Source organism: Thamnophis elegans, chromosome 7, assembly GCF_009769535.1.
Source record: "Thamnophis elegans isolate rThaEle1 chromosome 7, rThaEle1.pri, whole genome shotgun sequence".
In the NCBI taxonomy this organism is placed as follows: Eukaryota; Metazoa; Chordata; class Lepidosauria; order Squamata; family Colubridae; genus Thamnophis; species Thamnophis elegans.
In genome coordinates, this window is record NC_045547.1 from 76,018,212 (window position 1) to 76,039,925 (window position 21,714).

At 47.5% G+C, this 21,714-nt stretch overlaps 1 protein-coding gene across 1 annotated transcript in view; it reads right to left on the bottom strand.

The window, feature by feature from the left end:
• Positions 1-21,255, bottom strand: part of CD9 (CD9 molecule) — a 36,529-nt gene extending 15,274 nt beyond the window's left edge. The window contains exon 1 of the mRNA XM_032220499.1: positions 20,923-21,255. Coding sequence (XP_032076390.1) covers positions 20,923-20,988 — 66 coding nt within the window. The 5' untranslated portion in view covers positions 20,989-21,255. The remainder of the gene's footprint in view (positions 1-20,922) is intronic.
• Positions 21,256-21,714: the final 459 nt, after the last annotated feature.

Here is a 21,714-nt window from a genome sequence, read left to right on the forward strand (position 1 = left end):
AGAGGGAAGCCGAGGTGGTGCAATGGTTAGGGTGCAGTACTGCAGGCCACTTCAGCTGACTGTTATCTGCAGTTCAGCGGTTCTAATCTCACCGGCTCAAGGTTGACTCAGCCTCCCATCCTTCCGAGGTGGGTGAAATGAGGACCCAGACTGTGGGGGCGATATGCTGACTCTGTAAACCGCTTAGAGAGGGCTGAAAACCCTATGAAGCGGTATATAAGTCTAAGTGCTATTGCTATTGCTAATTCTTCAGGAAACCTCTTTAAGAACTGCTTAAGAAAACCCGTGGGGTAGAAACTACGCCCCCCCCCCCCGCTAATTGATAACAAGAAAGGCTTTGGAGGTCCCATCCTGAAGGAGGCACATAACCCCAGCTTCATCCACCAGCTGTCACATCCTAAGCATCGAGCCAAGGTGGCGCAGTGGTTAAATGCAGCACTGCAGGCTGCACTGCAGGCTACTGCTAGATCAGCAGTTCAGCGGTTCAAATCTCACCGGCTCAGGGTTGACTCAGCCTTCCATCCTTCCGAGGTGGGTAAAATGAGGACCCAGATTGTTGGGGGCAATATGCTGACTCTCTGTAAACCGCTTAGAGAGGGCTGAAAGCCCTATGAAGCGGTATATAAGTCTACTGCTATTGCTATTGCTATTGTTTTCCCTCTGGCAGCTCTGAATCACTACCATCTGTTTAGAAGCAGAGAGGAAGAAAGACGGTTAGAAGTGGGGGAATATTAAAATGGATCCAATCAACCCCAAAGAAGCAACCTAGGACAATGGAGACATTTCCTGACTGTGAGAACAATTAATCAGTGGAACAACTTGCCACCAGAAGTTGTGGGTGCTCCAACACCGGAAGAGATTTTTAAGAAGAGATTGGACAACATTTTGTCTGAAATGGTATAGAGCAGGGGTGTCAAACTCATGTTTTTGACCAACAGAGTATTACTGGAAGCCGGCGAGGGTGAAAACGAGCCACATGAAGCCCCAGGAAGCCTCTTATGGTCTATTTTTGGCCAGCTGGAGGCCATGGAAAGCAAAAATGAGGTGCCATTTTGGCTGCTAAAGTGCTGCAGAAGGTGCCCATTTCTTCTCCTCCCTGCCCACCGCTGGGCCATGGAGGAGAACTGCAATACTGATCTCAGCTTCAAAGCAATCCAGTTTGACACCTCCGGTATAGGGTTTCCTGCCTGAGCAGGGGTTTGGACTAGAAGACCTCCAAGGTCCCTTCCAACTCTGTTATTCTAAATTCAAATTAACAGGGGCAACGGAAGCAAGGAAGTGTGATTATCACGTTGCATCTGCAAAATGAACCGGTGTTCCACCCCGGGTGATCTGTTTTTTGACAAGGAGGATGCAAAGGGGGAATCCCAACAGCCGACGGCTCAGCCAAAGAATCTACATCAGGAGTGTCAAACTTGATTTAACATCAGGGTTGTGTTTGACCTGGGGGGGCGGGGTATTTGTGTGGGGGTGTGGTCTTGGTGAGTGTGGCCAGCTCGTCATCACTTGTGTCAAAGGTGCCTAGAGTGGCCCAAGTGCTTTACCAGGAAAGAAAATGGCCTCCAGAGGCCTCCTGCAGCCCTCCCGAGCGCCGTTTTCACTGGCAGAAGCACCGCGGCCTGGTCCTTCGCTGTTTCCAGGGAGGCCCCACAGGCCAAACCTAAGCACCCCGTGGACTGGATCCGGCCCCCAGGCTTTGAGTCTGACACCCCTGATCTACATCGTTCTTGGTGGACAAACTGCATCGCAGCTGCCTCGGCCCAGCTTCCTCTTTTTGCCGTTTTGCCATGAGGGATTCTTGCTGGTCCCACATGGTGAGGGCTCCGGCGGGATCAGAGAGCTCACCATGTGCTCTCTGAGCTGCGCCTCCAGGTGTTGTAGAAGGTGATTGATTGACGCTACAAAGAGGGAAACAGAGCTGGAACTTGGACCTAGTGAAGTGCTTATCACACTGTTCAGCCAGGTGGCATCGTAAAAATAGCAGGTATTTATGCAGTTTCGGCCGTTACCTGGGAGTCGCTCCCTGACACCTGGAGGAGTTTTAGTGCCTGGGCTCAGCTCAACTGTAGCTCCACATGGATGACAAAAGTCCAACTTTCCCATCACTGAGAATGTCTGACCCTCCGTATTCAAAATACCCTAGCAGTTTTGACAGCTTCAATTTCACAACCTTTCTCGTTTATTTTTCTAGCAAGGAGTCACGTCCTCCACCTCCCATGTCTTGCCTCATCAGCCCACAGCTGAAGAACATCATTGTTCCCCTGCCGATTTCCACACCACAGTCTGGAGCCATAGTCACAACAGTTGAGAAAGCACGTGACGGGACAACAATGGGCCATTCCACCATTGCCGGTTTCAAAAGAAGAGGAACGCAGAAGTAAATCCGAGTAACAACAGGTTAGGAAAATACCATTCACTGTGCTCAGTGAGGCTTGCGGGGCCCCTGGTGATTAGAATGGTTAAAATTCAGGACGGCAGGCTAACTCTGCCCACTGCCAGAGGTTCAAATCTGGTGGGGCTCAAGCTTGACACAGCCTTCCATCCTTCCAAGGTCGGTAAAATGAGGACCCAGATTATTGAGATGCTGACTCTGTAAACGGCTTGGAGAGAGCTGCAAAGCAGTATATAAATCTAAGCGCTATTGCTACTTCTAGTTAGCACTATTAATGTGCTGCTGGCATTTCTATCCTTCCTTTAAGCCAGGGGCGTCAAATTCAAGGGCCGGGGACTGGATCCGGACCGTGAGGTGCTTAGATCTGGCCTGTGGAGCTACCCTGGAAACAGTGAAAGGACCAGTGCCCTCAGCCAGTAAAAACGGAGAGTAGAAGAGCTTCTTGTGGCCGTCCCAAGCTTCATTTTCACTGGTAGAGGGCTGCAGGAGGCCGTTGCAACCGAAACGGAGCTCGGGAGCCTGTTTTCGCTGGCAGAGTGTTCAAGCCACCACCGGTGCCCACGACATGAGTGACGTCAAGCTGGCCATGCCCTTACTGGCCACCCTCACCCCGCCCCTATCCCAGGTCAAACACAACCCTGATGTGGCCCTCCATGAAATCGAGTTTGACGCCCCTGCTTTAAGAAGGTGTAAGTGGGGTATCCTCCTTTAATTGTACCCCCTACTCCCCGTACACAAGCCCCCAAAGACCTTGAGAGATGGGTGGACTGAAAGGATGGTTGGATCTCAGCTTGGCGGTTGAATGGGAGAGGGACTTGAACCCGAGTCTCTTCACCCCACTTCATGGCTTCACTTCAAAATCTAAGGAGCCCATTTTGTAATCCAAGGGAAATTGAGGACCCCAAATGAAGAGAATTTAAGAACCAGGATGGGACCAGAATTCAGTCATAAAATAACCACAGTTTGTAGGGGAAAAGGAAGCACTGCAAAGCAGGGCAATTAAGTCAATGAATTAAACATTGCCATGATAAGGAAGAATGCAGAGGAACCAAAAAAAAGAGCTTTCGGGAAATCTGGGTGGCGTACGGTAAGCTGGGGCTGGAGTGGCCAAAATTAAAACAATAATTAAAATGAAGCTTAGACTTGGAAAACAATCGCAGAGTGGAGGAATGCTGTCACTTCTCCCTGAGGGACAACAACAAAAAACGACATTTTTCCAGGACCTCTGCTGCCAACAGAGAACAGCATGAGACAGAGGGAAGGGATGCCCATCGTCACAATTTCAGGGCTCCTCTAACACATAATTCCCACACAAGCAAATGCATCCTTCCTATGCAGCGATAGATGGGGAGGACTTGTAGTTTAAATTCAACCATGGTTTTACCAACACACACTTGCACACATACTAAGGAGCACCGTGTGAAGCTGATCATTCAAGAGAAGTGATACGTTCCTCAGAAGACAACTTTCCAGAACTTGGGGAATCTCTGGATGTTTGGTCACAGTCAGGGGTGGGCAGTGGTGGGATTCAAATAATTTAACAACCGGTTCTCTGCCCTAATGACCACCTAGGTAGGCGGGGCTCGGTGGTCATGTGACTGCATGGGCGTGGCCAATTCAACGTCACTCACATTGATGGGCACTTCATCTTAGCTGTTACAATGGAATAAGGGTTAACGGGAGAGGCAGTTTCTGTAAGCACAGCAATAAAAATTAGTCTAGAAACAACACCAGAATGTTTCCTTCCTGCCTTCCTTACAGGATTAGCCTTGTAAAGTGGGGAAAAACAAAACAAAATTTCTTCCAACAACCGATTCTCCGAACTGCTTAGAAAGTTAACAACCGGTTCTCCTGAATAGGTGCGAACTGGCTGAATCCCACCACTGGGATTCAGCAATGGGTTCTCTGCCCGGTTGCTGGCTGGGCATGGCCTAGTCAGCCTCCTGCACCATGGTGGGCAGAGGGACATTTTTGCCTTCCCGGCTTCTGGAGGCTTTTCTTGAGCCTCTAGGAGGGCGAAAGCTGACTCCACTGGACTCCAGAGGCCCTCCGTAGATTGGAAACAGGCCTGTTTCTGGCCTTCAAGAACATCTGGGAGGTCCATTTCCCCCTCTCCCCCGAGCCTCCGCGCAGGCCCTGCACTTATCTCACATCCAAAATGGGCCGCGTGGAGACTCCTGGGAGGAGCCAGGAAGGAGGTGATGGAAGGGGTGGGATGGTGGGGCCAGGGTTCACCAACAAAAGGGTGAACAACAAAACCGTGCCCGACTAAACCGCATCGCTGACGTCATCAACAGGGCGACAAGAGTGCAGAGACAGAAGCACGCTGTAAACCCTAAACCTAAACTTAACCCTTAACCCTAAACCTAACCCTAAACCTAACCCTAAACCTAACCCTAAACCTAACCCTAAACCTAACCCTTAACCTAACCCTTAACCTAACCCTAAACCTAACCCTAAAGCTAACCCTTACCTTAGGTTAAATCGGCTTTCTTTCGCCACACTATTTAAAGCACCCTTCTTTCTCCGCGCTGGCTGTTGTTGCCGCATTGATGATGTCAGCGACGCGGTTTAGTCGGGCGAGGTTTTGTCATTCGCCCTTTTGTCGGGTCACGGGGGCCAGTAGGGGTGAGATTTGTAGCTTCTCCAAACTGGCCATAATGTTAGCTACGGACGGAGCCGTAGCTAACATTGTGGCCCAAAAGTGTTTTTCCAAAAGTCAACTGGGCTTACAAGTAGCCTTTGACTTACAACAGTTCGTTTAGTGACTGGCCCTGAAAAAAAGTGACTTATGACCATTTTTCAGAGCTACAAGCTTTGTAGTATCTCCATGATCGTACGATCAAAATTCAGACGCTTGACAACCGACACATATTTATGACCATTGCAATATACCAGGGTCATATGACCCCTTTTGCGACCTTCCGACAAGCAAAGTCAAAAGGGAAGCCAGTTTCACTTAACAACTGGGTTATCAACTCATCAACTGCAGGGATTCACTTAACAACTGCAGCAAGAAAGGACATAAAATGGTGCAAAACTCACTCCGCAAATGTCTCGCTGAACAGCAGAAATTTTGTTTTCAATTGGGGTTGTGGAGTATCTTTTGTTTCCCGGCCCCCTCCTTTGAAAACATTTTGCCTCTCATCCAAGAAGCTTCTTCAGTTCTGACTGGAGAAAGTGAGAACTGAAGAAGTTTCTCGGATGGGAAGCAAAATGTTTTCAAAGGAAAACAACAACCAGAAGTTAAGTCCAAGTGCCTTTTGGGAAAAGCACCTTTGGGACAAACCATGACCTGGATGATTGCGAACCTTGGTAGACACGGAGCATGATGGTTCAGTGTTCTGACCCCCCTTGTCCCACACCAACCCCCACTCCGAGTCAAAGATAAGTTACGGCATTTAATTAACAGACAGACAAGTCCTTGGCAGCAACCCGGCACAGACAAGCTTGGGCAGCAATCCAGCCTGCCAAGCTCACAGTAATGTTCTCCGACATTCGTTCCTGCGTTGACTTCTGCAAGAGGGGCGTGTGCACAAGCAGTCTTTTTATAGTCTGGAGAGGAACCTAATGACCACCAGCTGAGTGCAATTACCTCCTGTACTTGTGCAACTGTTCCTGACGCCTATTAGCTCTTCGATGCCGGGCATCCAGGAACAATTCACTGCTGGCGTCCGGCTCACTCTCGTCTCCTCCCCACTGGTCCAAGGCTCAGGTGCCTCCTGGTGGCCAACCAGCCTCTCTGCGCCCTGCTTGGAGTCGGAACCCTGTCCAGGTCCTCCACATCCTCCAGAGCCGACTCATAGGGCCCCTCGCTGTCAGAGTCTGGTGGCAGCTCCAACGGCTCCTGCTGGGCCACAACAGTTCATTGTGTGTGATGGGGTTCATTCAATAAGCCATGATGGAAACCTGCCAAACGTAGCACATTGTGCAACTAGAACATGGGGAAAACCCAATGATTTCTCCACTTCTCACTCGCTTCCCAGTTCATGCCTGCTTTCCTGGAACCGAAAGGGAATTTCAGACTTGAGAATCCTTGAGGAGATGGAGATGACGCCAGATGTCTACCTTCTCCATGCCCTGGAGAAAAGGTGTGGAAGACGCTTCTGAAGAAGACTAGAGCAAGGAAGAGCAAATGGGATGCAGGAAGAAGACCAGGCCGTTCTCCAAGCAGAAAGGCCCAGCTGCTTGGTTTATAAGTTGAAGACTTCCTGTATTCCATAACTGAGCGAAATACGTTTGAACCCGATTCTCTTCGTGTATTTATCCATTTTAACATTTCTTATTGCAGAGTTTTCTCCTAAAGTGTCTTTTATTGCTTGTATCAGGCCAAGGATGAAAAGATTGGGCATGCAGAAATAGGTCTACCTTAGGAGACTATAATTCAATATATAGCCTGATTTAAATAACTGCTTTGATAATTTGTTGTTGTTTGTTAGTTGCGAAGTTGTGTCGGACCCATCGTGACCCCATTGACAACGTTCCTCCAGGCCTTCCTCTCCTCTACCATCCTCCGGAGTCCATTTAAGCTCACGCCAACTGCTTCAGTGACTCCATCCAGCCACCTCATTCTCTGTTGTCCCGTTTTTCTTTTGCCCTCAATATTTCCCAGCATGGGACTCTTCTCCAGTGAGTCCTTCCCTCTCATTAGGTGGCCAAAGCACTTGAGTTTCCTCTTCAGGACCTGGCCTTCTAAAGAGCAGACAGGGTGTATCTCCTCTAGGACTGACCGGTTGGATGGCCTTGCAGTCCAAGGGACTCGCAGGAGTCTTTTCCAGCAGCAGAGTTCAAAGGCCTCCATTCTTTGGCACTCAGCCTTCCTTATGGTCCAACTTTCACAGCCATCCATTGCAACTGGGAAAACCACAGTCTTGACTATACGCACTTTTGTTGGCAGGGTGATGTCTCTGCTTTTTAGTATTACCTTGACAATATGTACATTTAAAGTTTGAAGCTGCTCATTCTTCAAGTTCTCTAGTATCTCAAATTCAACCCTAACCCTTAATTAGGCCACCAAAAATGTTTAAGACCAATCATTTAATACTTTGTTTACATTTTTTTTTGGAGGAAAAAAGAGAGTACAGCTAGTCTTTAATTTACGACCACAGTTGAGCTCAACATTTCTGTTGGTAACTGAGACATTTGTTAGGTGAGTTTTGCCCCCTTTTACAACTTTTCGCGCCACAGTTGCTAAGTGAATCACGGCAGTTGATAAGGTAGTAACCCGGTTGTTAAGTGAATCGGGCTCCCGCATTGAGTTGGCTTGTCAGAAAGGTCGCAAAAGGGGATCCCGTGACCCTGGGACACTGCAACCCGTCGTAAATATGAGTCATTTGCCAAGTGTCTGAATTTTCATCACGTGATCATGAGGCAAAGGTCATAACTGTGAAAAATGTTCATAAGTTACATTTTTCCATCCCATCGTAACTTTCAACCATCATTAAATGAACTCTTGTAAGCCAAGCCTGTATAACTTCAATAACATTGTTATTTCACTGAAATTACAGCCAGTAGCATAAAAATCCTTGTTGCATTTTAAAGCCCATCATATATGAAGTATAATTTCTGTATTTTAAATTGCAGACATTACTATAAGAATCTTCTTTTACGATTTATACTGTATTTATTGTTATGGACATCCCTATCAAAAGTGGGTTGCTGCTGGTTCGGCCCAGTTTGGCTGAACCGGTCGTGGCGGCGGCAGGAGGGTCCGCCTACCCGCCCGGACGCTTTGGCGCATGCGCAGAAGCGTTGCGCATGAACAATCCGGTAGTAAACCGGTTAGCAACCCACCATTGATCCCTATATTACCATATTTTTAGGACTATAAGATGCACCTTTTTCCCTTAAAAAAGAGGGTGAAAATCTGGGTGCATCTTATACACTGAATACAGCATGTTTTGCCTCCCGAAACCCTGCCCACTTCACCAAAATGGCCGTGCATAGCCTTTAGGAGGCTTCCAGAGTGCTCCTGGGGGCTGGGGAGGGCAGAAATGACAGAAAAATAGGCCATTTTTTGCTCAATTTTGCCTGCCTCCCAGCTCCCAGGAGCACCCTATAAGCCTCCTAAAGGCTATGCATGCTCTCTTTTTGAAAAAAAAAATGGGCCTGTTTTCACGGAAAACCAACCGTTTTTTGGAGGTCTGCAGAATGCAAAAACTTTTTTTTAAAAATTTGCCTCTTCAAAATCTTGGTGCATCTTATACTCCGGTGCCTCTTATACTCCAAAAAATATGGTACATGGAGTTTAACAATGACTGGCAGATTTTAAAACAGCCCAGTATATTCAGTATAATTAAACAAATATTATATTGTAAGCCACCCAGAGTCATTTTAACAGTGAGATGGGTGACATAAAAAGGTAAACTAGCAAATAAATGAAATATTGAAAACTTTAACCTAATTCTGTGTTTGTAAACTGCCTGTTCGTCTACTTTGTTTTATTTTCTCTCTCTCCTTGCTTCCTTTATATGCGTCTTTTCCTTTTTTTTCTTTCTCCTTTTCTTAATAAAAATAAAATAATAAAAAGAGAAGTTATAGTCCTATTAACACCTGCCTGGAAAGACGAAGGTTACATATTTTTTAGCATCCTGTAAACCTTTCTCTTAGGCAGCTCAACTTAAGGGATTATTGTTGGTTTCATTCACCCAAAGTAAAACCCCTTTTGCAATTCCGAAGTTGTGAGAGGCGAGATGCTAAATTCTGATTTTCATCAGCCAATTAACAGAGGCAAGCCCAGATTAGTAGCAAAACCTGTTTCCCAACTGGTGCTGTTGGCCAAACGAAAATAGGTTCTACATGAAACTCTTTTTTCTATGTTAATGTGCGTGAGTTCCGTTTCGGACATTGCAAAATGAAATAAAGGTAGCCCATGATTTGTGACAACGGAACCTCAAATTTTCATTGCTTTTTTTAAAAAAAATAATTTTATTTTTATATAAACAATCCATTTTCCATTAACCAGTGTGTCATCTGGGTACAAATATCTTGTGCCAACATTAAAATATACAATCTTATTCATTATTTAATCCCGTCTTGTCTTAATTTCCAATACCTTAAGTATCTAATATTATAACAATCACTGTGATTTATTTAACTTTAATAGTTATGTGCTAGAGCACCCAAAAAACCACCTGAAAACGGCCCAAAAACGGCCCGAAAAATGGCCTGAAATGGCCAAAAAATGCCCCCCAAATAGGCATGGGTACGCCAGCCAGCTGGTCTTCTGGTTTCTGGCACTTTGGCACACGCACATGCATTCCGGTTTTGCCACTCAGTGATGAAAAGGTTTGCCATCACTGCTCTAGAAGATAACATTACAACCTCAATATTTTTACTTTTACACAGCAGCATACACTAGCCATTTCGAGAACAATGAACCTATCTAATTAGCAAAAACAAAATCAAAGTTTTGGCTACCAAATGAGAAGGAAGGACTCCCTGGAGAAGAGCCTAATGCCAGTCAGTCGTAGAGGAGATCCACCCTGACTGCTCTTTAGAAGGTCAGATCCTGAAGAGGAAACCCAAAGACTTTGGCCACCTAATGAGAAGGAAGGACTCACTGGAGAAGAGCCTCAATGCTGGGAACAATTGTGGGCAAAAGAAGAAGAGGACGGCAGAGAAGGAGGTGGCTGGATGGAGTCACCGAAGCAGTCGGCGTGGGCTTAAGTGGACTCCGGAGGATGGTAGAGGACAGGAAGGCTTGGAGGAATGTGGTCCATGGCACCTTGATGGGTCGGACATGACTTCACAACTAACAACAACAACAAAATCAAAGTTTCATTTTTTCACTTTCACCGCAAGCCCAAAATCCGGACACATTTTCCAAACAGCAACGAGGTTAAATATATTCCCTTCTCAGGATAAAAGAACCCATTTCACCCTCTCTGTAAGACAGTTGTTAAGTGAATCTTGTCTCCCCATCGTCTTTGCTTGCCGGAAGTTCGCAATAGCAGATCACGTGACCTCGGGACGCAGCAACCATTCATAAATGCAATTCAGCGGCCAGGCGTCTGAATTTTGATCGGGCCGACGCAACCCAGGTCATACAATAAGCATGAGAAATGGTCACAAGCCACTCATTTCAGGGCCGTTGTAATTTCAGTCACTAAACAATTTTTTTTTATGTTGAGGACTATCTGTAATGAACTCTGCAGAAATGGGAGGGGTGGCAGTGGTGGGATTCAGCTAGTTCACACTTATTCGGGAGAACCAGTTGTTAACTTTCTAAGCAGTTCAGAGAATTGGTTGTTGGAAGAAATCTCCTTTGTTCTTTCCCACTTTACAGGGCTAATCCTGTAAGGAAGGCAGGGAGGAAACATTCTGGTGTTGTTTCTAGCCTAATCTTTATTGCCCTGCTTACCGAAACTGCCTCTCCGGTTAGCCTTTATTACATTGTAACAGCTAAGGCGAAGCGCCCATTGACGGGAGTGACGTTGAGTTGGCCACGCCCACCCAGTCACATGACCACCGAGCCACACCTACCCAATTGGTCATTAGGGCAGAGAATCTGGTTGTTAAATTACTTGAATCCCACCACTGGAGGGGGGCGGGATATAACTGGCATGAACGAAGGAAGATGGCAGGAGGGCGTTTTGGAGGCCCAGCTATAAAAGCAATTAATAAAAGCTGAAGAATTTACAAGTGGGGGATATTCTATGTTTTGATAAGGCCGCTTCCTTCCTGTTTTTTTTCCTACTTCTTTTAAAAAAGTGCAAGCTTGCCTTCCTGCCGTTTGAAGAGCTTGCGGTCAGTAATGGGAGCTGGGAGATTTCTTCATAGAAAACACTCCTCTTTATAAAATGAATGCTTTCACGGGATTAAATAATGAAGGGGTGGGAAAGCAATCTATGCAGTTTCCACGCCACCATTAACCTTTCTCAGATAATAGCTTTGGGGCAGCAGCCGACAAACAGCCCTTTGGCACTGAACGGTTTTTAACAGCATGAGAAAATATATTCTGTCCGTCCAGGCAGTAATGCCTGATAGAACCGATTATTAGGGCTGAGCGGAAAATTTTTCAAAATCGTTAAGATTAAAAAGCAAAACTTCACCTAATTGAGTATTGCCTCCCAATTTCAAGAGGAACAATTCGTTTAGTTTATGCCGTGCAGTACCACCAGCAGGTACCGGAAATTTGAAATAAACTCTGCTGATTAAAGTGTAGGTTGAATAGTTTTAAGATCCTAATTAATTTAATATCCCCTGGTTTCCCACATGCACACACAAAAAAATCTACACCACAGCTTGTTGCTTAATTAAACAAGCGTGTTGTTTTGTTAAAATTAAAAATACTCAGGATTTTAAAGTATACATCTGATTGAACGTACAGCAGGGGGTAGGGTCAAAGTTCAACTCTTATTGAGCCTCTGCTGAGTGGAATTTCCATTGGTTTTTTATGCTGCTTGCTTCTAAGTTTTAAGCAATAGTGATTAGACTTATATATCTCTTTGTGGTGATTTACAGCACTCTCTGAGCGGTTTATAATATCAGCGTATTGCCTCTCAACAATCTGGGTCCTTATTTTACCCACCTCGGAAGGAGGGAAGGTTGAGTCAACCTTGAACTGGTCAGGATCGAACTCTTGGCTGTTGACAGAGTCAGCCTGCAATACTGCATTCTAACCACTGCGCCACCACAGTTTAGATAGCAGTAGCAATAGTGCTTAGAACTCTATACCGCTCCCTAGTGTTTACTACACCCTCTGAGCAACTTACAAATATCAACATATAACCCCCAACAATCTGGGTCCTCATTTTACCCACCTTGGAAGGATGGAAGGCTGAGTCAACCTTGAGCCACTCAGGATTGAACTCCTGGCTGGGGGCAGAGTTAGTCTGCAATACGGCATTCTGTCAGAGTTTTGGCAGCGTGACTATTATTATGAGTTAAACCCAGGAGCAAAACACAGTCCAGTGCCTTTATACAGTTAATAGTGGTTTATATACAAATATATACAAACATATACATGGAGATAAATCCCTTACCACTCAGCTACGAACACAAGGAGAGAAATGAGATACACGACAAGAGAGAGAAAAACGCCTTCTAATGGCCACCTATATATAGACACATCTTAAAAAGGGTAAATGACTTGTGTGGACCCTATCAGAGTCTTAAAGAGGCTATGCCTAGTTTGCTGAATCATCCTCATTGCATCAGTTTACAGATTACAACCTTACATCAGCTGGCAGCTATTAAATCCTCATTACCTGACACATTCTAATCACTGCGTCTACGAAACCTGTCAATTACCAGCAAGAGCAAGGGAGGTTCAAAATGGTGGGGGGTTTCCCTGAGCTATCCCAGGCCCGTTTTCAATCTTACCTCCCACAGCACAGATCAAAATCAAGATTTAACAGATCCCTCTGAATGTGTTCACCTTTGCACTGAATCTGAGACGTTAGATGGCTTTAAGAAATGAAGAAGTAGACCGAAACCTGGGATCTCCTCCATCAACAAAGGACAACTATTTTCTCCTGAGTTTCACCTGATTTAAGGGATCCCTCTGAATGTGTTCACCTTTGCACTGAATCTGAGACGTTAGATGGCTTTAAGAAATGAAGAAGTAGACCGAAACCTGGGATCTTCTCCATCAACAAAGGACAACTATTTTCTGCTGAGTTTCACCTTCCACCATCTGCTGAAGCGAACTGGCCAAGCCAGGTTGGGGCTTCCCTTTCACTCTTTCTGCTAAGCTTCTTCCTTTCCACCCAAGACAAAATTTGGTGTGTACTAAATGCCTTTGTGAGTTATATTTGAAAGCTGTGTAAGAATGGGATAATAGTCGGCCAAAGACTTCACACGATTCTCAAATCTCATGTTGGAAAAGCCAGACCTACAAGTAGTACCAGTCAGTCTTCCTTCACCTATATCAAGCCACGTGGAAGTTACAAGCAAAAGAAGAGTGGGTCAACCTCTTTTCCAAAGCCCCAGAAGGCAGGTCAAGAAGCAATGGATGGAAAGTAACCAAGGAGAGACGCAACCTGGAATTAAGGAGAAACTTCCTAATAGTGAGGACAATTAACCAGTGGAACAGCTTGCCTCCAGAAGTTGTGGGTGCTTCATCACTGGAGGTTTTTTAAGAAGAGACTGGGCAGCCATTTGTCTGAAATGGTATACGGTCTCTTGCTAGAGCATGGGGTTGGTCTAGATGACCTCCAAGGTCCTTTTCCAACTCTGGTGATGCTCTAAGAGTTCTGAATTATAGAAAAATATAGCATCCTGGAGAACTTAAGTCCATAAAGCGAAATGTCCCCATGTTTGAGAATTATGATCCATGTATTGTGAGGGTCGATGCGCATTGTGGAAAGAAACCTTTTGACAGGTAAAGCTAAAGGTTCCCCTCACACATATGTGCTAGTCGTTCCCAACTCTAGGGGGCAGTGCTCATCTCCGTTTCAAAGTCAAAGAGCCAGTGCTGTCTGAAGATGTCTCTGTGATCATGTGGCCGGCATGACTCAACGCCGAAGGCGCACCTTCCCACCAAAGGTGGCTCCTATTTTTCTACTTGCATTTTTACGTGCTTTCGAACTGTTAGGTTGGCAGAAGCTGGGACAAGTCACGGGAGCTCACTCCGTTACGCAGCGCTAGGGATTCGAACCGCCGAGCTGCCAACCTTTCTGATCAACAAGCTCAGCGCCTTAGCCACTGAGCTAACTACACTGCTGTAATTTTACCAATAGCAATAGCAGTTAGACTTATATACTGCTTCATAGGGCTTTCAGCCCTCTCTAAGCGGTTTACAGAGTTTCTGCTCAACAAAATTGCAGGTCCCGATGGGTCAGGTCAATCCAGCCACAAACATACAAGACCTTTTCAAGTATAGTGTAGCCTTTATTGTCTTTGTACATATGTGTACACAACGAAATTGGTTTTTGCCTCACTGGTGCAATCCATGACAACCAATACAAGCAATATAAATAGTACAGAGGCTAATCCCTTTGCAAGTAATTAGGAGAGGGGGAAGGAGAAGAAGGAAAAGGAAGGAAGGAGAACCTATTAAAGAAGCCCAGAAAACAGTTTCAGACGAACTGGGCAAAGTGGAGTGGTCACAACTCAAGCTTTCAAAAGCTCTGTCCCATCACACACAATAGCAATAGCAATAGCAATAGCAATAGCAATAGCAGTTAGACTTATATACCGCTTCATAGGGCTTTCAGCCCTCTCTAAGCGGTTTACAGAGTCAGCATATTGCCCCCAACAACAATCCGGGTCCTCATTTTACCCACCTCGGAAGGATGGAAGGCTGAGTCAACCCTGAGCCGGTGAGATTTGAACAGCTGAACTGCAGTCAGCTGAAGTAGCCTGCAGTGCTGCATTTAACCACTGCGCCACCTCGGCTCAGGGGTTGATGACACCTGTTCCATCTCTGCTTCCCATAAATCAATGGCTTCCCACTCCTACTGCCAACTGCGAGAAAGGGCTCATTGTGAGCTATCTGGTTGAGTTCCCTATCATCTATCTATTCACTCAGCCCCAGTTGTCTATTCTGGTCTACGGTTGACAAGTCAGTTTCTGACAGCATGGAAACAGAGCCCAGCCCCACCCAGGGAGCCGAGGGCAGGCAGAGACAAGTTTTCAGAGACACCCACATTCTCTGGCAATCCCTTTTCCTTTGCTCCACTGTGAAAGGGAGACTTAAGGAACGTGAAAAGATACACTTGGCCAACCCGAACTTGAGCCTTATCTGCAAGTACTGGCTTCTTCCGTGGAATGCATTTCGCTTCTGTTTGTCCTAGGAAAGGAAAAACACAATCCGGCAGGAATCCAAGGCCTTCCGGGACCACCCACACTTCTCCAGTCAACCAAGATGATTGAAGGCCTGGAGATTAAAACATATGAAGAAGAATGCTTGCAGGAGTTGGGTTTGGCTAGACTAGAGCGGTGATGGCGAATCTTTTTCCAAAAGTGCCAAAATCGGAGGGAGCGCAGGGGAGGGGAGGTGCGCGGGCATGCCACACCCATAATGCTATGCGTGTGACACACACCCCCTCTGCTTTCGGCACACTTTTTCACCTTCCCCAGGCTCCAGAGGCTTTCTAGGAGCCTGGGGAGTGTGAAAACAGCCTCCCCCTGCCCCGGACACTTCAAGAACTTCCCTGAAGCCTCCGGAGGGTGAAAAATGGACCTACGGAGAACCTGAAAGTTCGATAATGGTGACTTCCGGTTTGTCCGTAGGGGCGATTTTCAACCTCCGGAGCCTTCAGGGAAGCTCCTGAGGGCGAAAAACAGTCCTACAAGCAAACCAGAAGTCCGCTCCCAAACTTCCAGTTTGCCCATAGGGCCAGTTTTTTGCACTCCGGAGGCTTCCAGAGGGTGAAAAATGCCCTCAAAAGAAGGGCGAAGTCATCTGGCCAGCGCCCGCATGTGCGCTGGCCAGCTGACAGGGCAGCACCTCGTGTGCCCTAACAAATAGTTCTGCGTGCCATCTATGGCATGGGTGCCATAGTTCGCCATCACCAGTCTAGAGAAAGGAAGGACTAGGGAGGGACACAAGAGCAATATTCTAATATTTGAGGGGTTGCCCTAGTGGTGAAATCTATTTTTTTTTTTTTTTGGCTACTGGATCTGTGGGCGTGGCTTGATATGTGAGAGGGTTCATGTGACCGGGTGGGTGGGGTCAACTATTTTCCACTTTTTAAAACATTTTTTTCTGCCGTTTCGGGCGAATAGGCAAGGGGAAAAATGCTTTAAAAAGCTTTGAAGGATCTCGGAAGCTTTTTTTTTTTACTATTTCACCCCTGGGCTGCCCGCAAAGAAGAAGGGGGTCAACCTATTCCCCTAAAGCACCAGAAACAATGGGTGGAAACTCATCAGGGAGAGAAGCAACGTGGAATTAAGGAGAAACTTCCTAACAGTGAGAGTAATTCACCAGTGAAAGGGCTTGCCTTCAGAAATTGTGGGTGCTTCATCATTGGGGTTTTTTAGGAAGAGACTGGACAGCCCTGTAGGAAGTTAGCACCCACCCCCCTCCTAGAAAAATGATATATTCTAGGAAATATTAAAAGGGCAGAATGTTATATTTCCCTGGATGAGAAATGGAGAAGCATGTTTTTTTAGCCAGGAAGCAGACTCACTCCTAAAAGCTCCCATGCTCCTCAATAGCCCACAGCAGATGTCCGAACTTAGGAGATAAAGAGATAGCTAGGTCTATTCATAGGCAAATGCTCACACCCGAGATCCAGTAAAGGTAGGAGTAACCCTCCACCCATCTCACCACATGGCACCTATGGAAGGTTACATCACCTAGCAAGGCTCAACCAAGCCTGGGACTCAGGACAGCCTGCAGAGTTGCCCCTGCATGGCCCCATGGGACTCTGGCAGCCAATCAGAATAGAAGCTCAAATTCAAAAGCCCAGAGAGGGCATAAAACCCAGAGACTATCAGCATCTCTTCCCTTTTTTTCCCCTTCACCCAACATCTTCAAGGCACGGGATCCTGTCCACCATTAAAACCATCTTTCCAAACAGCCGCCATGTTTCCAGTGTCTTTCTCCCCACTTGGAACTGAACCCAGAAGGATGTTTCTTCCAACAGCCCTTTGTATGAAATGGTATAGGGTCTCCTGCTCAAACAGGGGGTTGGGCTAGAAGACCTCTGATGTCCCTTCTGGCTCTATCCCGATTGAATGGAACCGAAACGTCAGTACACACTGTATAATAAGTTCTGTATCGGAGTCAAATCTTGAGTCCTTCTCTGGTGCTTTCCCCGTCTCTACCTGGAGGGAGATTCCTTCAACCAGAAAAGTCACTTTGTGTACAAGTTAGGTAATCTCCCCATCTGATTAATGCTGGAAGCAGAAGCAGAAAATTTCACAGAGGGTGGAAAATTCTAGAACAACTTAGTTGAGGGCAATTTTCTCACGACTCAAAAACCTTCCATGTCTCTTTCAGAAAAGCAAATGAGCATTAATATCCATTCTAGATGAAGTAAAGCATATTACAGAATACTCCCCATTTTTTCCCTGGGGGTTCAGCAATCATTGGGGAGTTGACACAAAGGAAAGTCACAATCCCTGGTATGCCCTAATATGGGAGGAGGCATACTGCTTCCATTCTCTGTCTATCGGCTCGTCACAAGAGACCATCCAGACAGAAACCCAATATTTTTACTGTTGCCTTTGTTACATTTGTGTTGTATTTGTGCTGATAAATAAATAAAGGGAGACTAGTATAGATCTATTTCAAGCTATTTAGCTCTCATTAGCTAGCCATACCCTTACTGGGATTCGAACCTGGGCTGTATTACATATTAGGCAGATGTGTTAACCGCTAAGCCACAAGGTTCTCCTCCTGCTATCAGCTGAGCCAGGGAAATAGGTATGTAATTAGAGTCACAACCCCTAGTATGCCCTAATATGGGAGGAAGCTTACTGCTTCCATTCTAAAGGCAACAGTAAAAATATTGGGTTTCTGTCTGGATGGTCTCTTGTGATGAGCTGATAGACAGAGAATGGAAGCAGTGAGCTTCCATATTTTTCAGAGACACCCACCCATATATATTCTTAAAGCAAAGGTGAGGCAAAACCCAATAGACAACACCAAGATACACAATTCCGTGGTACAGAGCAGAAGGCCGAACCCAAAGTGCCATCCACACACTTAGAAATGGAAGCAGGAAGTCCTTGTTGCAAGCAGGCCTCTTCACAATTAGCTGTGTTTTCCAGCGATTTTAACAACTTGAAAAGAATTCCAGAGGCCTCCTCCAACAGCGAGGTCACAAGCCCATACTGTCATTATTAGACAGTATGTCTAAAGACTTTGGTGGGGTTTCCATAATACACAGTTGAAGAACAAACCCTCATTTGTGGATTGACCCCAACAGTGAATAAGCTAGCCAATATCTGGATCTATCTATCTAGAGCACTTTCTTACTCTGGGTGAGTTGTAGAGTCAAGGCCATGAGCAACCCAATCAGTAGGGCCAATCCTGGAGGAGGAGGTGCGGATAGATGGGGCCTGGAGGAGCTCCTCAACCAACCAACAATTCAATCAATCAATCAATCAATCAATCAACTAACTAATCAACCAACCAACCAACCAACCAACCAACCAATCAATTCTTTATTGGGGTCAGGAACCAGCGTACAACCAAGGAGAACATCAAAACAGAAGCATCTGACCCCAGAAGTATATAAGAAACATTGCTTTGGATTACTTCCTGTGTTTGGCCATAAATCCTTTTCTTGCTTTAAACAACCGAGAAGACCAGGCCAGGGGTTCCCACTGTGAAGCCCACGCCCCACAGTGGGGGAAGGGGGATATTTGATTTTTAATGGGGGCAATTTGAACCTTGTTTAAACCAAGTTAATGGCCTTTTAAGCTTCCTCCGTGTGAGTCGAGTTCACTTTTTATAGTAAAATAATTATATGCCACGGGAGGGGCATCGGGATTTTAGAGGTGCTTAGGTGGGGCATGGCCAACAGAAGGTTGGGTACCACTGGATTATCTGACTATCCATTATCCACATCTTAACCTTGGTCCATGATCGGCTCGAGAGGGGCCAGAGGTAGCCACCACACACAAGCCAAATACGGCAGCCACAACTCCATCAAACTGGAAGTGATGCCAGGGGGGGAGAAAGAAAGGAGGGCTTCATTGATGAAGCCCATCTTCACTTTTTCTCCATCTTCACTTTTTTGACTCCCTGGGAGAAGGACTTTATCCCCAAACAAGCTGGGGTCTTTAACCCCCCCCCCCTCATTTTTTTTTCATTTTTCTCACCCCGTCTCTGTATATATATTCCAAATTACTACATTATTTTTGTCCCCCAGCGGTGGAGGAGTGGCAAAGACGGGCAGGCTGCCACCCAGACCCCAACCCCTCCTCCCAAAAGACCCCAACCCCATGGGGGATCCACCTGCGAAGCCACTCCTTCGTCAATCCACCTTTTTTTCTCTTCCTACTTTTGCAGCGGGCGGGGGGGGGGGGCTCGGGAGGGAGTTTTCGGACGATCCCGCCGTGCCTTGGTTTTCCTCTGGCTCAGGATTCGGGCACGGCTGGCATTTATTTCCCCCGGGGTCGCCAGAACGACTTAAATCCAGCGGGCCTCTTTTTCCTGCATCCCCGCCCAGCCTCGCAACTACTGGCCCCCTCCTCAAATTCCAAAGCGACTCAGAAAACCCCTGACCCTACCCAGCCACTCACCCCGCCCTCCCCGACGCCGCTGGCGGAACAGCCCCTGCTGGCGGCTGCTCTTACCTGGCGGGCCAGGTATGCGGGAGACCCCCAAAAGGGCAGGCTGACCTTTTCCCGACGGGAAAGCTCTGCCCCCACCCACCCACCCAAGCTGCTTAAGGCCCAAGCAATAGGAAAGCAATAGGGTCTCCTGACTAAGCAGGGGGCTGGACTAGAAGACCTCCAAGGTCCCTTCCACCTCGATTCTGATTGACTCCCTCTCCCCCCGAGGCTCTCTGCACCTGCTCAGAGACCTTCCCCTACGCAGGAGCCCGGAGACCCTTAAACACCAAGCGATAGGGAAGCAATAGGCTCTCCTGCTTGAACAGGGGGCTGGACTAGAAGACCTCCAAGGTCCCTTCCAGCTCGATTCTGATTGACTCCCTCTCCCCCGAGGCTCTCTGCACCTGCTCAGAGACCTTCCCCTACCCAGGAGCCCGGAGACCCTTAAACACCAAGCGATAGGGAAGCAATAGGCTCTCCTGCTTGAGCAGGGGGCTGGACTAGAAGACCTCTAAGGACCCTTCCAGCTCGATTCTGATTGACTCCCTCTCCCCCCGAGGCTCTCTGCACCTGCTCAGAGACCTTCCCCTACCCAGGAGCCCGGAGACCCTTAAGCACCAAGCGATAGGGGAGCAATAGGCTCTCCTGCTTGAGCAGGGGGCTGGACTAGAAGACCTCCAAGGTCCCTTCCAGCTCGATTCTGATTGACTCCCTCTCCCCCGAGGCTCTCTGCACCTGCTCAGAGACCTTCCCCTACCCAGGAGCCCGGAGACCCTTAAGCACCAAGCGATAGGGGAGCAATAGGCTCTCCTGCTTGAGCAGGGGGCTGGACTAGAAGACCTCCAAGGTCCCTTCCAGCTCGATTCTGATTCACTCCCGCTCCCCCGAGGCTCTCTGCACTTGCTCAGAGACCTTTCCCTACCCAGGAGCCCGGAGACCCTTAAGCACCAAGCGATAGGGGAGCAATAGGCTCTCCTGCTTGAGCAGGGGGCTGGACTAGAAGACCTCCAAGGTCCCTTCCAGCTCGATTCTGATTGACTCCCTCTCCCCCCGAGGCTCTCTGCACCTGCTCAGAGACCTTCCCCTACCCAGGAGCCCGGAGACCCTTAAGCACCAAGCGATAGGGGAGCAATAGGCTCTCCTGCTTGAGCAGGGGGCTGGACTAGAAGACCTCCAAGGACCCTTCCAGCTCGATTCTGATTCACCCCCTCTCCCCCGAGGCTCTCTGCACTTGCTCAGAGACCGCCCCCCTACCCAGGACCTTCGGAGCCCCCGTTTTTTAAAGGATCGGGGGGGACAACGCAACGGAGACTCTCCCCACCCGCCACACCTGCGTAGGTCTGCCCACCTACCCAGAAGACGAAATTGAAGCCGAAGAGCAGGTATTTGATGCACTTGGTGCCTCCTTTGACCGGCATCGCGCCAGGCGAGGCGGAGGATGGAGCGGTGGAGAAAGGGGGCGAGAAAGGGGCGCTGGCCCGGGCGAAGTGGCGGCGGCGGCTTTGCTGATCAGCGGGACGGCGGAGTTGACAGCGGTCCTTCTCTCTTTCTCTCTCTCTCTCTCTTTCTCTCTCTCTCTCTTTCTCTGTCTCTCTCTTCCTTTCTTTCCCAGCAGATGCTCGCGCTGGCCCTTCCCGGAGTCGAAGCCTCGCCCCAGCTTCTGCCACAGCCCAGCCCCGCCTTGCCCTGCCCTCCGCCTCTTTCCCCCCGCCAGAGCTCCGATCCTGGCCGGCCCTCCTCCTCCTCCCTCCTTCCGAGAGCCACACCTTAGGGCCGGGCCGGGAAGGGGGCCAAGCACGTGGTCTCTAAGCGGGATTTCCACCACCCCCCCCTCTTTCTCCTCCTCCCCTCCTCTCCTCTGCTGCCGTATCCAAAGAGGGAAGAGCCCAATAAGGGCTCCCTTTCTTTTTTTCTTTTCTTTTTTTAAATTTTAAAACTTTATTAAAAACATTTCAACGTTCAAAAAAACAGCAGCAATTCCAATCATTCCTATCAGTGTCATTCACACGAGCATATTTACTAACTATACAGCCTACTATAACTATGCATGATATATACAATTAAATTAGAGCAATATTTACAGCTCTTTCGATATGTATCTTACATATTCCTTATGCGTTAGCTTTACCGCTGCCTTCCTATAT